The sequence below is a fragment of the Pelecanus crispus genome, chromosome Z (genome assembly GCF_030463565.1).
Source record: "Pelecanus crispus isolate bPelCri1 chromosome Z, bPelCri1.pri, whole genome shotgun sequence".
NCBI lineage: Eukaryota > Metazoa > Chordata > Aves > Pelecaniformes > Pelecanidae > Pelecanus > Pelecanus crispus.
Genome location: NC_134676.1, coordinates 356077 through 372959, shown reverse-complemented (window position 1 = coordinate 372959; position 16883 = coordinate 356077). Strand labels below are relative to the sequence as shown.

The window sequence follows — 16883 nt, the reverse complement described above, 5'->3', positions numbered from 1 at the left end:
ATGTTGTTGTTTCCACAGTACTGAAAAGAACATTGATTTTCTTTGAAGAACATACAAAAGAAAAGGTCTCTGCCCTAAAGAGTGAACATTCTACAACGATACATGGTACAAATGCAGGTGAAAACTATAGGAAGAGGTTAGGGAAGGTAAAGGAATGTAGTCACAAGAACATGAATTCCATAGGTAGATGAAAATTAAAGTTGTTTTTTTTCCTGTTTCCTTAAATAATAAACAGACTTGGTGCTGAGGGAAGCTTGAGCTGAGTGGCTGTTTGAACAAAAGCATGGAGTTACATATTCTAAGTATAGACACTTACGTGGGATTTGAAGGCAAAGGGTAGGAATTTAATACGGTAGAAAAGACAGGGCTAGTGCAGACAGTTAAAGCAATTGCATAGTCACCAGACTTGTGGTTGAGCAATGAAGATTTGGATGAGCAGGAGGGTGAGTGTCAAGGAGGAAGAGTTGGTTAGCTCTTTAAAGGTTAATGCTGAAATAAAAGAATAAAAATTGAACATGTAAAACCATGCCTGTGATCCAGAAATGATAGTTAGAAGCCTTCGTGCATAGAGACTGTGAAATGGAAAAGTATTGGAAAGGGAGGAGGATTATTTGTCATTGCTAGACCTGGAAAGCTTGAAGTTGTTCTTGTACTTGACAGACAAAAATCAAGAGTTTTGAGCAGTTTGGAGATATGACCTATCTGAGAGCTGCCAGATTATTCCGTTTTCTTGTCTTCATTAGGCTGTTGAACTTCCCCAAAATGAGTCTGGTTTGAGTGTTTACAATTGCTTTACACCAAAAAGTACCTTCTAATTTCAGCAGCAATTTATAGGCAGCTTGGTCTTTCTTGTGGAGAATTCTGTGCCCCATCTGCAGCTGTCCTAAAGCCCAAGCTACAGGATAAATCATACTTAGAAACTGACAAAACATGTTTTCCTCTGCGTGTTTCTCTGCTCCCCCCGCCATTGGCAGAGTACATGAAAGGGTAGGTTGGTTTGGTTTTCCTCATAGGGCTGGAGTCCCACCTGGGGGGCCACCTGGAGCAGGTATAGATACAGGGCTTGAGGAGAAGTGGCAGAAATTCTGTGTGGTAAAACAAAACTGCCTTTATTAATCCTTCAGAAGCAGCTGTTTACTTCTAAGCCCTGATATTTCTTTGGTTGATATTTATGTCGCTGCATATTTGAGCCTTCCTCACATCTACACAAATAGTTGCTGTAAGGGCAGTATTTCAAAATGGTCACTGGAATCTCTGATAATAGGGCAGAAGCTCCCGGATGCGCTGCATTTTGCAGATGTTTTCCCATTTTTCTGGAGATCAGCCTTTTAAAATCTTTGAATATATCCTTAGGCTTTCCATCTTAACAGCAAGATACGAAGGTCCCAAAAGGTTTACAAGAATTTAACTGTTTCTCATGGGTGTAGGCTTGTCAGTAGAGAGTTCTTATGGACTGGTTCTTGTTTTGACATAATTACCCAAGTGAGTGCTTCACTGGAACGTGTTATCAGATGAACTGGAGTAAAAAGGCTAGCTGGGAAAACTAAGACAGTGGAACAGTCAAGGGGTATCTTCCTTTGGCTAAAAACCTGTTTCATTTTCTTCCTGCTGTTCATAGGAAGCACTTACTGCAGGAGCTGCGTTTCCAAAGAAAGAAGCGTGTAGAAAGTCATGCACACAGGCTTTGAACAAAACACAAACACAAATCAAACAATCTTGGTTTATCCTCCAGAACTTAATTTGCACCTTATATTTCATTAAGATACTGATGCACACATAGGGGTGGATGTTGTCACCGAAGAGATTAATGGAAGTCATGAAGTATATTCAGTCTGCTATCTTAAGTTTTTAACACTCGCTGGTATCTTGCCAGAAGTCCTATCACCCACCATCAAAAAAACGGAACCCAGAAGCGTTGCACCTCACTGCTCCGTGGCTCTCTAGCTGGCTAATTCCTGTTGGCCATATCCAGATTGTTTTTCCTTTTTACTTATTTTTATCATTGAATAATCAGTAAGCAAAGTAATGCTTGAATTTTTAAAGAAACTGGTTTTCTTTTATAACTTTTCTCAAGTAATTCAAGCACCCTAAAGGTTGCAAATCTTAGGACAGAAGTGATAGGCTCTTCCTGGCATTCTCCTGGTAAACATCAGCACACAGCCTGGTGGAGAGGCGGGAAATGGAACTAGTCCATGGGAAGGAAAAGGAACGTTACAAAAGGAGGCTGTCATCTGAAAATGAAATAGTATTTTGGACAGAGTCAGTAAATCTAAGAACTGACTCTTTACGCAAGTATCCACAAAATTAGGGGTGTTTATTGTATCAGCTATCCATTGTTCTTCATAACATATGCTTCAAGTTAGCATTCCCATGTTTTGACATGAATTTTGTTTCTATTCTTTAGCAACTAAAAATGCAAAAAAACCTATTTTGGACAAAGATTTTTGAGGAGGTGGGGATCTTGCAGGCTGTTTCTTTAAATATGTGTTTGTTTAGTCTGAGGGTTGTATCCTTGATTACCCACATTGTGGACTGTTTCTCAGTTCAATTCTGAAGATCGTCTTAATGGCAGCCCTCTGATGCTAGGTTTTTATACCTTTGTGTGTCTCTTTGGAGACACCAATCTTTGCTCTCAGCACTTTAAAAGCAGTTCTCAAAGAAATTCCAGTTCCTGGAAAATCACGATTTCCTGGGGAACCAGGAACTTGCCTCATTTCCTGTTCTGAAGTATTTACAGGCATCACGTTGGCCCAGAGGAGGAATAGACTAGCAACTTGTCTGGCAGCCAAGGTGTCAGTTGATTTTGATCTCGGATAAAAAGCGGCATTTTATCCTTAAGGGATGGAGTTACTGAAAGGTTTTCAGAGGGAAAGAAAGGGAGGAATGTGGCTTCAGAGTCCTAGCAGTTATAGAAACATAGTTTATATACTGAATCTTAAAATGATATTTTAGAATAGTGAGGAAGAGGTGAATAAAATGTCCAAGTTACAACTTTACTTACTTGTTTATCAAGACTAACCATGTCTTTTGTCCCTTTTTGTTTAACTTAGATTGCTTTAAAAGTTTGAAGAATGGGAGACACTCTTCATAAGGGCAGCAGTAATTCTGGGTCCCCCATGTAGAAGAAACCATTCTCATGGTCTGGAGAGCATGGGAGTTGTTCCTTCTGCATACACTTGAAAGACAGTTGCAGCTTTATGCAGTGTGCTCTCATAAATTATGATCTTAGCTCTGCAGACCTCTGAATTCTTCTTAGTTATTTTCCCATCTTGGAATTAGCATAACCGAGTTTCTCGGTAAAGGACAAACGTATCTCCTCTGCTACGCAGTTTTGCTCTTGAAGACACTTGGATAAAATACTGTGTAAATGGGCCTTTACTTAATTCATTGCTGTTGCTAAATATTAATTAAACTCCAGTATATATAATTAGTTCTAGTTCTTTTTGAGCGTATGTAATACCTGTAAAAAGACACCTATGGACAGATGTACAGTCAGAGTGCAAATAATTAGTATCTCAAATCATGAAAAACTGTGTCAATTAAGGCTTTGTTTTTGTGGTTTTACATGGATTTGATACGCTTTGGTCTCTGGAATCTTTTCCATTTAACGCTTACAAGAACTTTCTTTGTAATTTTGATATCATGCGTGTATGTATTTTTTTTGTATTTATTAGATAACTGCCTTGTGATTGTGGCCCTTTCACAGGATCTTGAAATCCTTCAGGCAGAGGGTAGACTAAAGTCCAGGTCTGCAGAACCGTGCATAAGTGTGGTAATCATCTTGCTTTGGTATAGGAAGGCATCTACTGCCACGTGTGCTGAATGTGATGGGTTAGCTTCTGATTACACTGCAAGAGAGTTGAGCTGTATTGGTTACTTGTCTAGTTCTTTTCTTAAATCTTTATGTTCATTTTATCCCAATGATTAGTTTTAAATGCATGAGGGCTAGAAACTTGCTTTTGAATAAATGGATTTTAAATTTTTATAGTTGAACAAATATACAATAAAACCAGAATTACCAGCATTTTGAAACAATCTTATGTCTGATACATATGGATTATAACCATATGCTTTACAAAATTAGTGAACTCTTGATAATGAGCATTTACCATGATAGGCTACTATATATTGTCCATTAAGTAAAGGAATTATGAGTTAATTAAGAGAGTAAATTCATCAGTTGCAATGGTATACTCATATTTTCTAGAGAATCACATGCTGAGTTCAGCTCTGCAGAAGGACTTGGTGTGATGAAAAGGAGTTAATTAAGTTAGACAAAGCAACAAAACCATTAAGTGGACTTAATTGTAAACAATTTTCAAAAATGTTATATATTTCTTTGAAGGTATTATATGAAATGTCTGTGTGTATTCCAGTATGCTTGAGAAATTTTCCTCACTTGCCTTCCTTAGAGTCCATAGTGACTTCCAGGTAGCCAGCGTTGATGAATACAGAAGTCTTACAGCTTTTTGTCAAGCAAAGGGATTATTCCATTTTAATAAACTGCATCTTTCTGAGGAATAGTTAAGAGTGCTGCCCGTGTTGATAATGATATGCATAAAGATATGTATTTAAACATATAAGCATTTTGATTAGTTTTTGTTAGCATTGTTACAGCTGAATTCAACAGTCAGCAAGTAGTTTCTCTCCAGAGCTTAAAATAATAAGCTCAGAGGAGGAAGAAATGGGCTACTGAAGTTGGAGGATGCATCTCCATTGGCAGGTGGCTTCCATTGGCAAGTGGCTTCTGCCATGGGGCACACAGCTTCTTGCTTACCTGAGCTAATATGAGGAGCTTGGAGAGCACTGCTGCCGTTAGTCAGGCTGTGGTTCTCTGATGGCCCATGTTAATTGATACTGGAGACAGAACGTTGAGCTATGTAGTAAGAATGTTTTCCAGTCCTTCAGTGCTGATAGAAAGGCAGGAGGTCAGACAGGATGCTTCCTAAATGGGCACTTTCTAACAATAACATTTACTTGGTTAAGTATCTTTCCACATTGAATGCTGACTTTGGCCTGATAATTACTGAACAATAAAAGTATGTTAAAAACAGCTCTGTCACAACAATACAAATCATACCTGTGCATGGTTATGAAAGGGAATGAAAAAGTGTCTGTCTGTGCTTTCTGTAACCCGATTTTTTTAGATCTCTAGAAGCGATTCCCCTGCACACCTCTGCGTATTATTGAAATGTCTGTGGAAAAAGGCAGATGTCATAGTGGGATTTAAATCTGAAACTATACTCAAAGTTAGTTTTTCTTTTTACATACCTTTGTAAAGTTTAAGTTTTGAGTTACGTGTTTGGTTTGGGAATCGGAAGGGAAAAACCCAACAGTAAGGGCCAGTGGTGAACAAAAAGAAAAGGATCTGGAAAATGTTATCTGTGAGGGGAAGGAAAACCCTAAAGAGCTGGTGTTGGTTAGCCTAAAAAGGAGAAGATTGAAGGGGGATAATGGTCTTGGAGTAAAGTGCTGTTGCAAAGAGGATGAGTGAATAGAACCACACGTAGTTTGTTCAGATTGCATCAAGAAAGATTCAGATTATGCAGTAGGAAACATATAACAGTCAAAATTGTGAATGACTGGAATAAATTACATTGGAGGTTGTGGAATCTCTGTTATGGGAGGTCTTTAAAGTACGTGAGACACCTGTCAGGAGTAGTGTAGATACAGCAGATCCTTCATTAGATTTGCTGAAAAAAAACATTGTGAACACTGGGAGATACTTATTCCATAATTCTTATAGAGCAATTTAATTTCTAGACAACAGTGCAACAGTCTTAAACTGTTAGTAGAAACACGTTTGTTACCATCTTCAAGAAGGCTCATCAGGTTGGTAATGCAAATGTCAAGGAAAATCTAGACTTAGGAGGAATTGCAAGCGCCTCACATTATTTTCATGGAAGTCTAGGTATCTTGCTGTAATCATAGTGTATGTGGGAGAGGGTAGGAGGGGGATGAGGAAGAAAGTCACTGAAGAGGAATTTGTGTCTAGAATGAAATGACTAGGTTACAGTCTGTGAAGTTGATGGATTGCTCCAGCTCTTGGTGTAATAATTTGACTGTACACTTGCACTGGAACGCTGTTCTGTAATGTGTAATTTCTGAAAATATTACTTCAGAAGTGAAATAGCACCTTTTTGCATGGCATATGTGAACAGACTGTGCTATTAGAGCTTAAAATACTGAGATGATGACTTTCTGCTTATTTTACAGATTTGCTTACAATCAAATACATGACCATGGGGGATATGAAGACCCCAGATTTCGATGACCTTCTTGCAGCCTTTGACATACCAGACATGGTTGATCCAAAAGCAGCTATTGAATCTGGACATGATGACCATGAAAGCCACATAAAACAAAATGCTCACACGGATGAAGATTCTCATGCCCCATCATCATCTGATGTTGGTGTGAGTGTCATTGTGAAAAATGTGCGTACTATTGATTCTTCCGAAGGAGTGGACAAGGATGGCCACCATTCCACAGGCAATGGCTTGCATAATGGCTTCCTAACATCATCAGCTCTTGATAGTTACAGTAAAGATGAAGGGAAGTCACTTAAAGATGAGGGGTCAGCTGCTGAGACTACACTGAAGGATTCAGCTTTCAACCAGTTTAGCCCAATATCAAGTGCTGAAGAATTTGATGATGATGAAAAAATCGAGGTGGATGACCCTCCAGATAAAGAGGAGATGCGTGCAAATTTCAGAGCAAATGTCTTGGCAGGATCTGTATCTCAGCAGGAATATGACAAACTAAAGGCACTTGGAGGGGAGAACTTGATTAAATCTGGAATCCCAGTTTCAAGTGGTATAGATAAAAATAAAGTTGCTAAACGAGAGACAGAGACAAACTCCATGAATTTAAGTGTCTATGAGCCTTTTAAAGCTCGAAAAACAGAGGACAAATTGCTAAAAGACAATTCTGAGAAGCTTCTTGAAAACAGGGTACTTGATGGAAAACTCAGTACTGAAAAAAGTGAAACAAATCTTGCCAGCATTTCACAGTCCAAAGCAAAGTCATCAGCAAAGCTTTCTTCATGCATTGCTGCAATTGCAGCACTGAGTGCTAAAAAGGCAGCTACAGATACCAGTAAGGATTTACAGTCTAATTCAGGAGAATCTTCTCCATTACCAAAAGACATGAGTGAAAGTCCCCGGGCTATTGAAAAATCACCTGAATCTCAGAGTCTCATTGATGGTGCTAAAAAGCCATCTATCAAACCACCTGATAGCCCCAGAAGTGTATCGAGTGAGAACAGTAGCAAAGGGTCTCCATCTTCTCCTGCAGGCTCTACACCAGCAATTCCTAAAGTTCGCATAAAGACCATCAAGACTTCTTCTGGGGAGATCAAGAGAACTGTTACTAGAGTGTTGCCAGAAGTTGATCTGGACTCTGGTAAAAAGCCAGAGCAGACTGCTTCTATGGTAACTTCCATGACATCTCTCCTGTCCTCACCAACGTCTGCTGCTGTTCTTTCCTCGCCTCCTAGAGCTCCTCTTCAGTCCACAGTTGTCACCAATGCAGTTGCATCTGCAGAACTTGCACCAAAACAGGTCACTATCAAACCCGTGGCTACTGCCTTTCTCCCTGTTTCAGCAGTTAAAACAGCAGGTTCACAAGTTATTAATTTGAAGCTTGCTAACAATACTACAGTGAAAGCCACTGTAATATCTGCTGCTTCAGTGCAGAGCGCCAGTAGCGCCATTATAAAAGCTGCCAATGCTATACAACAGCAGACTGTTGTGGTGCCAGCGTCAAGCCTTGCCAGTGCTAAACTTGTGCCAAAGACAGTCCATCTTGCCAACCTTAATCTTCTGCCTCAAGGTGCTCAAACCACCTCTGAACTCCGCCAAGTGCTAACGAAACCTCAGCAACAAATAAAGCAGGCAATAATTTCTGCAGCAGCCTCACAGCCTTCTAAAAAAGTGTCTCGAGTCCAGGTGGTTTCATCTCTACAAAGTTCTGTAGTGGAAGCATTCAATAAGGTGCTGAGTAGTGTCAATCCCGTACCAGTTTACATCCCAAACCTTAGTCCCCCTGCCAATGCCGGAATAACGTTACCAACGCGAGGTTACAAGTGTTTGGAGTGTGGTGACTCATTTGCTCTTGAGAAGAGCCTGACACAGCATTATGACAGGAGAAGTGTGCGAATTGAAGTGACGTGTAATCATTGTACAAAGAATTTAGTTTTCTACAATAAATGCAGTCTTCTTTCCCATGCTCGTGGACACAAGGAAAAAGGAGTTGTAATGCAGTGTTCACACCTGATTTTAAAACCAGTCCCAGCAGATCAAATGATAGCATCTCCTTCAAGCAATACTGCTACATCTATGCTTCAAAGCCCTGTGGGAGTTGGCACGCATACTGTAACAAAGATACAGTCTGGCATAACTGGGACAGTAATATCGGCCCCAGCAAGCACCCCTGTCATTCCAGCTATGCCACTAGACGAAGATCCATCGAAACTCTGTAGACATAGTCTAAAGTGTTTGGAGTGTAATGAAGTTTTCCAAGATGAGACATCTCTTGCAACTCATTTCCAGCAGGCTGCAGACACAAGTGGACAAGTAGAGTATCATATGTTTAAATTCCAATGTTTCATCTATAAGCCTAGGAGACTTCGGATATGTTTTTACTTTCATTTAGCTGTTAATTATCTGAACCTCCGTGATTAAAAGTATAAACGAAAACCACAAAAAATCTTGCAAGCATTTATGTAGTGAATGTCAATATTTTTTAAATACGAGTTTTCTTAGGATTTTTTTAGGCCCTGAAGTCTGAAATTTACACCGTATATTTTTACTAAAATTTAGCATTAGCTTTCTTACAGCTGAACATTACAATACATAAATTAACAATGGTCTTTACTAAGAATTTTTAATGATTATTTCTGTGCTTTGGAATTTGAGTATCCTGTGGAATCCACTTAATTGGCACCCTCATTAACAGCCCGCCTATACAATCTGGATGATATGTTTAAGTGATTAATTCTTGATTTGTCTTCAGGTTTTATTACTTTCCTATAGCACCATAAGTGAGCTGGGCATTCCTCTTATCTACAGGGGCTCTAGGCAATGAGTAAATGGCACACTGATTCTATTGACGGGATATGCATGCTGTTTTCTTCAGGTCTTTCTTAAACAGAAGTGAAAAGTGGTGTTCACTAGCATGCATTTCTTGCTGTGTGACCATTTGTTTATTTGTGTTGGTTTTCCTTTCCTCAACGATTGCTAATGAGTTAAACTTACAAACCATTTTAAAATTCTTTACTAATGTATGTGGCCTAATCTGAAAGAAACACGTCATTCAATAAAAGTTAATATTAATCAGTGTGCGATGTATTTTATAATCCTGTAAGAGTTAAGATCGTTAATTACATGATATAGTTGGATTTCTGTTGGGGTGTGCCAATTAAAAGGGATTCTGGCGTGTTTCAAAGCATTCAGTTGAGCTTGGTGTTGCAGCTTCTTGCTATGTGGGAAGCTGAAAACCTGCAAACATGCTCAGACTGATCGAGACAGGAATGCCCCAGGAATATTCCTGGGAATCACACAGCAACGTGCAGGATAAAGGTTTTTAAGTCTTGCAGTTAGGAAAAAATCCACTAGTCGTAGAAGTGCAGACAGGTTCCTGTCAGAATCTATTTGCTAAACTTAAGACCTGTTCTGTGGCCATGAAGCAGTTACACTGCGCCCGCCACTACAGATAGTAATGCAGAGAGATTTGAACATGGAAATAATACTGACTATATGGATTATGTGGCTCTGCCTCAGCTCCTACTTTACTAACTGGCTAGCGGACTTAGGCTGAAATTGCCTGGCTTCACAGTGACATGCCATGTGAGTGAATTTCCATTTGAAGATACTACAGATGTGCCTACCTAAAGCGACTTTATTTAAGCTTTTTGTCAGAAGTTAGCAGAATGTATTCCATCCTTAGATCTTGCTGCAGTTTTGAACAGTAACAGCTGACCATGAGTATATTCTGCACCAGCTCTTGAGTTACTTAATACTCAGTAACTATTTTTTAACTAACTCCTTTGCTGGTGCTTATTGGTGTTAGATTTATCTTTTTTTCCATAATAGGTCCATTAGTTACCATTTGGTATGCTAAGATCCAGTAGTCTTTGTGAAAACCCTGTTGTTCTTGATACTATAAAATCAAGCAATTAAGAAGGCACCAAGATAAAGCAAGTGGATGAGAGACAGCCAAATATACTGAGAATAGGTTGGGAGGATGAGGTAAGGATAACATGAAAAAAATAGACAAGAACAAAGATATAAAGTGATGTACTCGCTTTCTGTGGGGGCCTTTTTTTGTATGGACAGGTAAACAAACCAGATTTGTAGAAACGCCTTTTGCCCTTTCCTGCTACCTCTCTGGTGCTCTTGCCCTGTTGCTGTCGAGTTTGCCCTCCATGCATGTCCTGTTAGATTCTGTTTACCCTGGTCATTCACTGTGGGAAAGCAACTGAGATGTTCATAAAATGTCAAAATATAACAGCAGTTAGGTGGAAAGATAAGTATGGGTACAAAGATACTGCTGTTCAGGGAGGAAAGCTCGTGAAGGTACAGAGAACAGCACTGCCTACTGCCTGACAATGTGTCTGTGTCTCTTGTTGGAAACTTGCTCTCTTTTAAGAGCTGATGTATGAACAGGGCCTTAATACCTGCTTATAGGCCATGGATTTCCAGGTTTTTTAGAAAAAAACAAAACAAAAGCCAGCCCTGTTGCTGCAAAGCACTGGAGGAAAAGAAGCTATTTTCATGTTGTTCCATTTTAAAGGAACACTCTTAATAAACGTAGTTTTAAATGTTCTTTGTTGAAATATCCTCCTAAAAATTATTTTTCTTAGTCCTTTTCATATATCAAGCAGCAGTTTTCAATTCTGTGCTGGTTTTTTTATGCGGCTTTTTATTACATACTGTAGTGTCGTAGCTATATTGAAATGCCCAGCATGGAAACTGTTCAACTGAACAGTTGCTTTAGTGAGAGCAATACATCCTGCTTTCTTTTTGTTATCTTTTTGTCCATTTTTTGTCCCAAGCATTGCTGCAAGGGTAGTGTTTGGTGAAGAAAGACTCTGTATAGGCATTTATTAATAAACATTTTAGTACCTTTTCATTATCTGTTACCCCTTGAAAAGCTTGGACAAGAAATGATCTGACTTCTGTTTTCCTTCTTAGTGTTTGGCACTGGCTTTTTGTTGTAAAACTACCATTATTTTGGGGGGAAGGAGACAGGAAAGTTAGATGATATTTGAATTTTGGAAGGAACGAAGAAAGAATAAAAATAAACATTTGGATTTTGCAAACAAATAATAGGAAAAAAAGTTACTATTTGCAGCTTACCAGTCTTTCTAGTGCCCACCTAATTGCTCTTGAAATGGAAATTGTATACTGTTTGATGTTTTCAATGAGTCTAAGCAATAAGTAGCTGTTGCTGTTCTTGTTATGCAGGTAGAATGTTTCTTTTAAAATAAACAACAGTAAAACAGCCCTAGCAATTAAAAGATGTTCCCTGTAAAGTTGTTACCTTTCTGTAATATTTTACTTCTGTTAATATTCCTGTTAAAGGGAATGGGACCACTCACTGATGGGTTTCCTGCCTGAGTGAAACCCTCATCTACGCACTGGGGAAAACCTGGGCTAACTAATGTTAATATTAGTCTCATTTACAGATACAAGTGTATAGCTCCCATGGAAATGACATAGCTCATTTCCCTTCATACTCATAGTTCTTGTGTATCTTTATTTTCCACCTCCACCATTTTTTCCTCTAACTTTTTTTTCTGAAACTTTGACTTTAAATGCAGGCAGGTGATGATTTTCACAAACTGTGTTTTATTTTGGTATGGGTTGGAATGAGAGAACTGGAAGTTAATGCCACCTTAAGCCCAAAATAAAATGGTAAGCAAACATGCTGAATTTTAGAATTTCACAGTAGATTCTTCTTGTTCTACTGTAATCAGTTACAATGAAACATTTTACTGTGCTTATCAAAATAGCAAAACAGTGGCCTTAACAAATAGCATTATTGGCGTTTTGCATCAGTCTGAGTTACCAGCATTACAGGTGAATCTTGCAGGCTGCTTGTTGCAAAATCAGAGATACGTGCTTAGCTGGGGTTGGAATGTTGTATGGCTCTTCTGTGGCGTAGCATCCCAGTTTCCTTTTGTAGTGCTGCAGACGAAAGGCTTTGGAAGGACTGGGAAAACCCCATGTATTTCTATTATTGGAATAAGAAGTTCTGTTCTGCTGTTTTCTTATGTAATCAAATAATACTCCAGATTCTCCAGTACTATATTGGTGCTTATTAACACATAAATGGCCAAAGATAGATCTTAGGAATGGTACTGAAGCCAAGTAAATGCGGCAAGCACATTTTAAGTAGAGTTGTGGTTAGTCGGGGTTTTGCCTTTAAGCCTGAGCTGAAGACAAAAGTTAACACCCCGAACAGTTCTGTTCAGTGTTGGAGGGCATGAGTCGGTGGGTCTGGCCATAGCTGTTTGGTCAATTGAGGACAAATATTGGGCATTTCAAAGCGAGTCTTTATGTATAGTGTCTGAGCAGAATTTCAGCCTTACAAAGGCTCTCATCAGGCTGATAGTTCCAGATCCCTGCAGATAGTTAACCTCAGGCAAAGCCTTTCACAAGGGTAGTAAACGTATCCATGCTATCAATCTTTTAGGCTGGCAGTAGTGTTAATATTGAATCTGAATTTGAGTAATGGTAGATTTTCTTTGGTTAACTTCCTCTATTTCAATGTTTTGCATTTTGCCATCTTGCTGTTGCCAGGACGTTTGGGAACAGTGTTTGGAGGGAGACCGTGTTCAAACATAACAGGCCACCATGTTCACAAAGTAAACATGAAAAGTGAACCATATGAAAATACACTTCTTGCTTCTGTGTGTGACCACAAGATTTTTCATGTTAACATTTCTACTTAAAATTACTGTTTCTAAAAAAAGAGTCAAAGTATTTGCATGCACCCTCAAAAACAGCATTTAGATCACGCTATTTTGGAAAAAGAATAAAAATGGAGTGTACAGTTTGTAATAAAAAAATATACTTGTTCTTAGAGTATCAGTAATATTGCAAAAATGCTAAGGCAATTAAGAAGTTACTTTAGACCTTGATATTAAACAGTGTTCTATTTGGAAAAAAAAAAAATCTTTTTTTGCAGTGCCTATAAAGGCTTTTTCCTTCTGTCTTTGGAGTTAGTATCTGTCTCCTGTTGATTAAATGGGAACAGGCTCTCTTTTTTTACTGGTGTAGTTGCTAATACTAGTAAATCGGACTCCTATGAAAGCTATTTGTAACACTGTGCTATTTCTTCTACAATGGTAGCTTTGATTCTGCTATTATATAATCTGGATAGTACAGTTTTTTAAAAGAGATTTAAAGGAGAGTTGCCTAAATTGGAAGAAAGGGGTGACTTTTTGTGGAGCACCAGTCTTTTAGTAAGAAACTATGATTTCTTAATGATTTATTTCAGGGTTTCTTCATACATAGGTTAGTAAATAATTTATAACACAGCTCTGGAGATCTTGTTTTGTTCTGTATTCTTGCAAAATGTACACATCGCTACATCTGCAAGACTCTTACGGATAACGTTTCTAAAAATATGCAAATCTCATGTTAAAAAAATACCCGTGTCATGAAGGAGTCTTGGGTTTGTTTTTAAATCTTCATAAGTCACTGGTGAGATTCGTAAGTCCCAAGTCATAAGAAATAATAATTTGAAAAGCCTTACAAAGCAAAGTCTTATGAAATGAAGCTGAGTTAAAGTCCTGTTCTGCAAAGATTTGTATTTGTGCTTGACTTTGAGACCATGAGTGTTTCTGTTGAAGTCGAAGCAGCTTCTGTGATCAAAGTTAAACAGAAGCATAGCTTCATATGTGATGTCAGCTATCTGCTTAGAGATCTTAGAGATGTATTATTGTAAGTAAAATTTGTGTAACAAAGTAAAAGAAAAGAATTAGTTTAGTAAGTTACTCCTGCATGTAGAAAGATTGCCCTGCAAAGAAAAGCTTTGTAAATATTTTATATGTGTCTAGTTTTTACTCAGATGCACAATATGTTGATATAATGCAGGTGATGTATTCTAGCCTGAGAAATATATTTTGACATTATCTGTGCACTCTGCCTGATAATACTCCATTTTATTGGTATTGGGGATGTTACCATAAGAATTCATCAGGAGCAAGGATCAAAGAAAGAAGATTATTATATTATTAAGATTATTATATTATAAAGAAGATAGTATATTTGGTGGGTTTGGGTTTTTTGCTTTATGTGGTGCACTAAGTTAAAACCATAAGCCTTGATTCTCAAGTTGTACTTAAGCCCCTTGCATTAAGGTAATCTTGTGAGGCACATAAGTAAACTTTATATAAACCAACATGCATCTCCCGTGGCCAGTGGTATATGAAGGAGCTTTGTTGTGTCAGAATGGCCCAGAATGCCGCTATGTCTGGTTGCCAATATCTGCCAGCTCTGTCCTACAAGATTTGGCAGTAGGGCCCGCATGTAGTACTTGCCTACTTCTTTTGGTTCACATCACAGTCATAGCATTTAACCTTTTATTTGATATATTACAGTGTTTGACACAAGACGTTATGTATAGCTGAACCAAACCTTTTGTTTCATCTATTTTGGTTTATCGTTTAGAAGACATGCAATATCTGCCAGATGCTGCTTCCTAACCAGTGCAGTTTTGCATCACACCAGAGAATTCATCAGCATAAATCTCCATACACGTGTCCTGAATGTGGAGCAATCTGCAGATCTGTCCACTTCCAGACTCATGTCACTAAGAACTGCCTGCATTATACCCGAAGAGTTGGTTTTCGGTCAGTATAATGATTACTTTTGTTGTCAATTTATGTATAATTTATGCTTTTAGAAGTAATTTTCCATTTTCATAAGCATTGTTTGTAGAATACAGCTTCATGGGGTTAAGGTTGTCATGGCAACAATGCTATTAGTACTACAAATTTTGGAATAAATACCACATTAGGATTCTGCTTTGTTTTGGGCATCCGCTTTTGTATGTTACTAAATCAGAATATTAGCTAATCTCATCCAGCCATAAAACATCAGATTCAGGACTTCACAGTTTATAAGGTCTAGAGAATTCAGATGTATTTTCTTAATTTCAGGTTCTTAAAAAAAACCTTTTGAGTTTTTTCAAAACACTGAGTTTCAGATTGTTCTCTGTGCTAGAACCGTCGTTTTCAGTATGTACTGCCAAAATTTATTATCGAGATGCTGATAGGCGTACTGCATCTATCTGGTTGCTCTCTTTTCTGTGGGAAGTCAAGATTCCTCAGCTTTACATCGCTTGAAAATTACCTTTCTGATTTGAACAGCCTGGTCTTTTGGTTCTTTGTCACTCTTCAGTTTCCCTTTTATTCTTACGTTTCCTCTGTAATGGCAACTCGCTGAGAAAATGGGGACCAGAGGCATTTTGTGGAAATGCTAAGTTTTGAAAGGCTTGAAAAATTGTTTTCTCTTAGAATTTTACTTGCACTGAATGGCAGGCAGCACAGCAAGAGATCAGAAGACCAACCTATATAGCCGAGCTTTGCTCAGCACTCCTAAAATATTTCCACTTCACCCTGTCTGATTGGAGAAGGGTGACTGAAAATCTTACCCGTAGGCAGCTTCTTCCCCCTTAAGGTGCCCCAAGTTCATTTGCTAGGATGGCTGTGAAATCTTCCACTAAGGGAAGAAAGCATTTTTACTGCATCAGAGCAGCTGCTCTGGCAGTCTGTTTTCAGATCGAATCCATGGCCTGACACAGCTCTCAGCTCTTTGCGTTTCTTTGGGTTCTTCTCTTTTATTCTTTTCTCCCAAGCAGTAGTCTGTCTCGTCCTACATTTCTTACATCTGCTGCCTCCACTCTACTTGCCTTCCCTTTAGTCTGTGCCTCTTGGGTTTGTACACAGAATCATCTAAAGAGACTGACAGCCTGCACCAGTAACACCAGAAGACTCATAAATTCTTCACTGTGAATCTAAACTAAAGTTACCAAACTTTTCAAGATGTATCTCGTGTCACACTGTCAGACTTTCTGTATATGGTGAGACTAAACCAAAAATACCTAGATAAAGAAAAGCAGTATCTGGGAAAGTTAATGTCTTCCTTCTTAGTCTCCTCAGCATCAATTTATCACCATGGTGCATTCGCTCGAGGAACAGCATAGCCTGTCTTGCCTTTCCAGAGGACCTCTGTGAGGGAGTTCAGTTTGATTTCAGCGATTTTGGCTAGTTGTCTGAACTAAATCAGCTGAAAATTTCAACCTTAAGTTTAATTGCATCCTTCCAAGTTGAAAACAAGAATGCTGTTATAGCAGTCCAAGAAAGGAAGGCTTGGTCCTTAAGAACTGTTTTAATATACAATGGTGGATGCTGAGAATAAAGTCTGGACAGGATGGGATGGAGAGGCGAGAGATGTGACCCAGCTCTCCTGAGGTGACACCTTGGGAGTGGATCTGTTAATGAGAGGATCGTGCTTTGTACTGCTGTGAAGAAATGTTCATCTCTGTATAAGCAGAGAAGATCTTAAACAGACCCAAAAAGGGCAAGCACCATTTACTTTAGAAAATGCATTGGTAAGCAGAGACTAGATAGGTATAAACTTGATTAATAGTATTAAGAATGTAAATTAAGTGCTCAGAAAAGAAAGGATGACATTTCATAAAATTCAAAGGTGATAGATTTTTAAAAGGAAAACGGGATTCTTGAATGCAATGTATAACTGTGTTTCCTGCTTTATTGCCATCATCAGGGCATTAAAACAGTATCAAAAACCGATTTGATAGATGCCAAAATTAAAATTTTGGAAGGATAGAGGCCTTCTATGTCTAAA

At 38.5% G+C, this 16883-nt stretch overlaps 1 protein-coding gene across 4 annotated transcripts in view; it reads left to right on the top strand.

Annotated features, from left to right (window-relative positions):
* The first annotated feature begins 6224 nt into the window (after positions 1 to 6224).
* The window catches only part of ZNF532 (zinc finger protein 532), a 34070-nt gene continuing 23411 nt past the window's right edge, over positions 6225 to 16883 (top strand). For 2 of the 4 annotated variants that reach the window (XM_075726518.1, XM_075726516.1), the window contains exon 1: positions 6237 to 8576. In XM_075726518.1, the coding sequence (XP_075582633.1) occupies positions 6237 to 8576 (2340 nt within the window). Of the gene's footprint in view, positions 8577 to 14681; positions 14864 to 16883 lie in introns of all 4 variants that reach the window. The other 2 variants (XM_075726517.1, XM_075726515.1) reach the window with 2 other exon arrangements.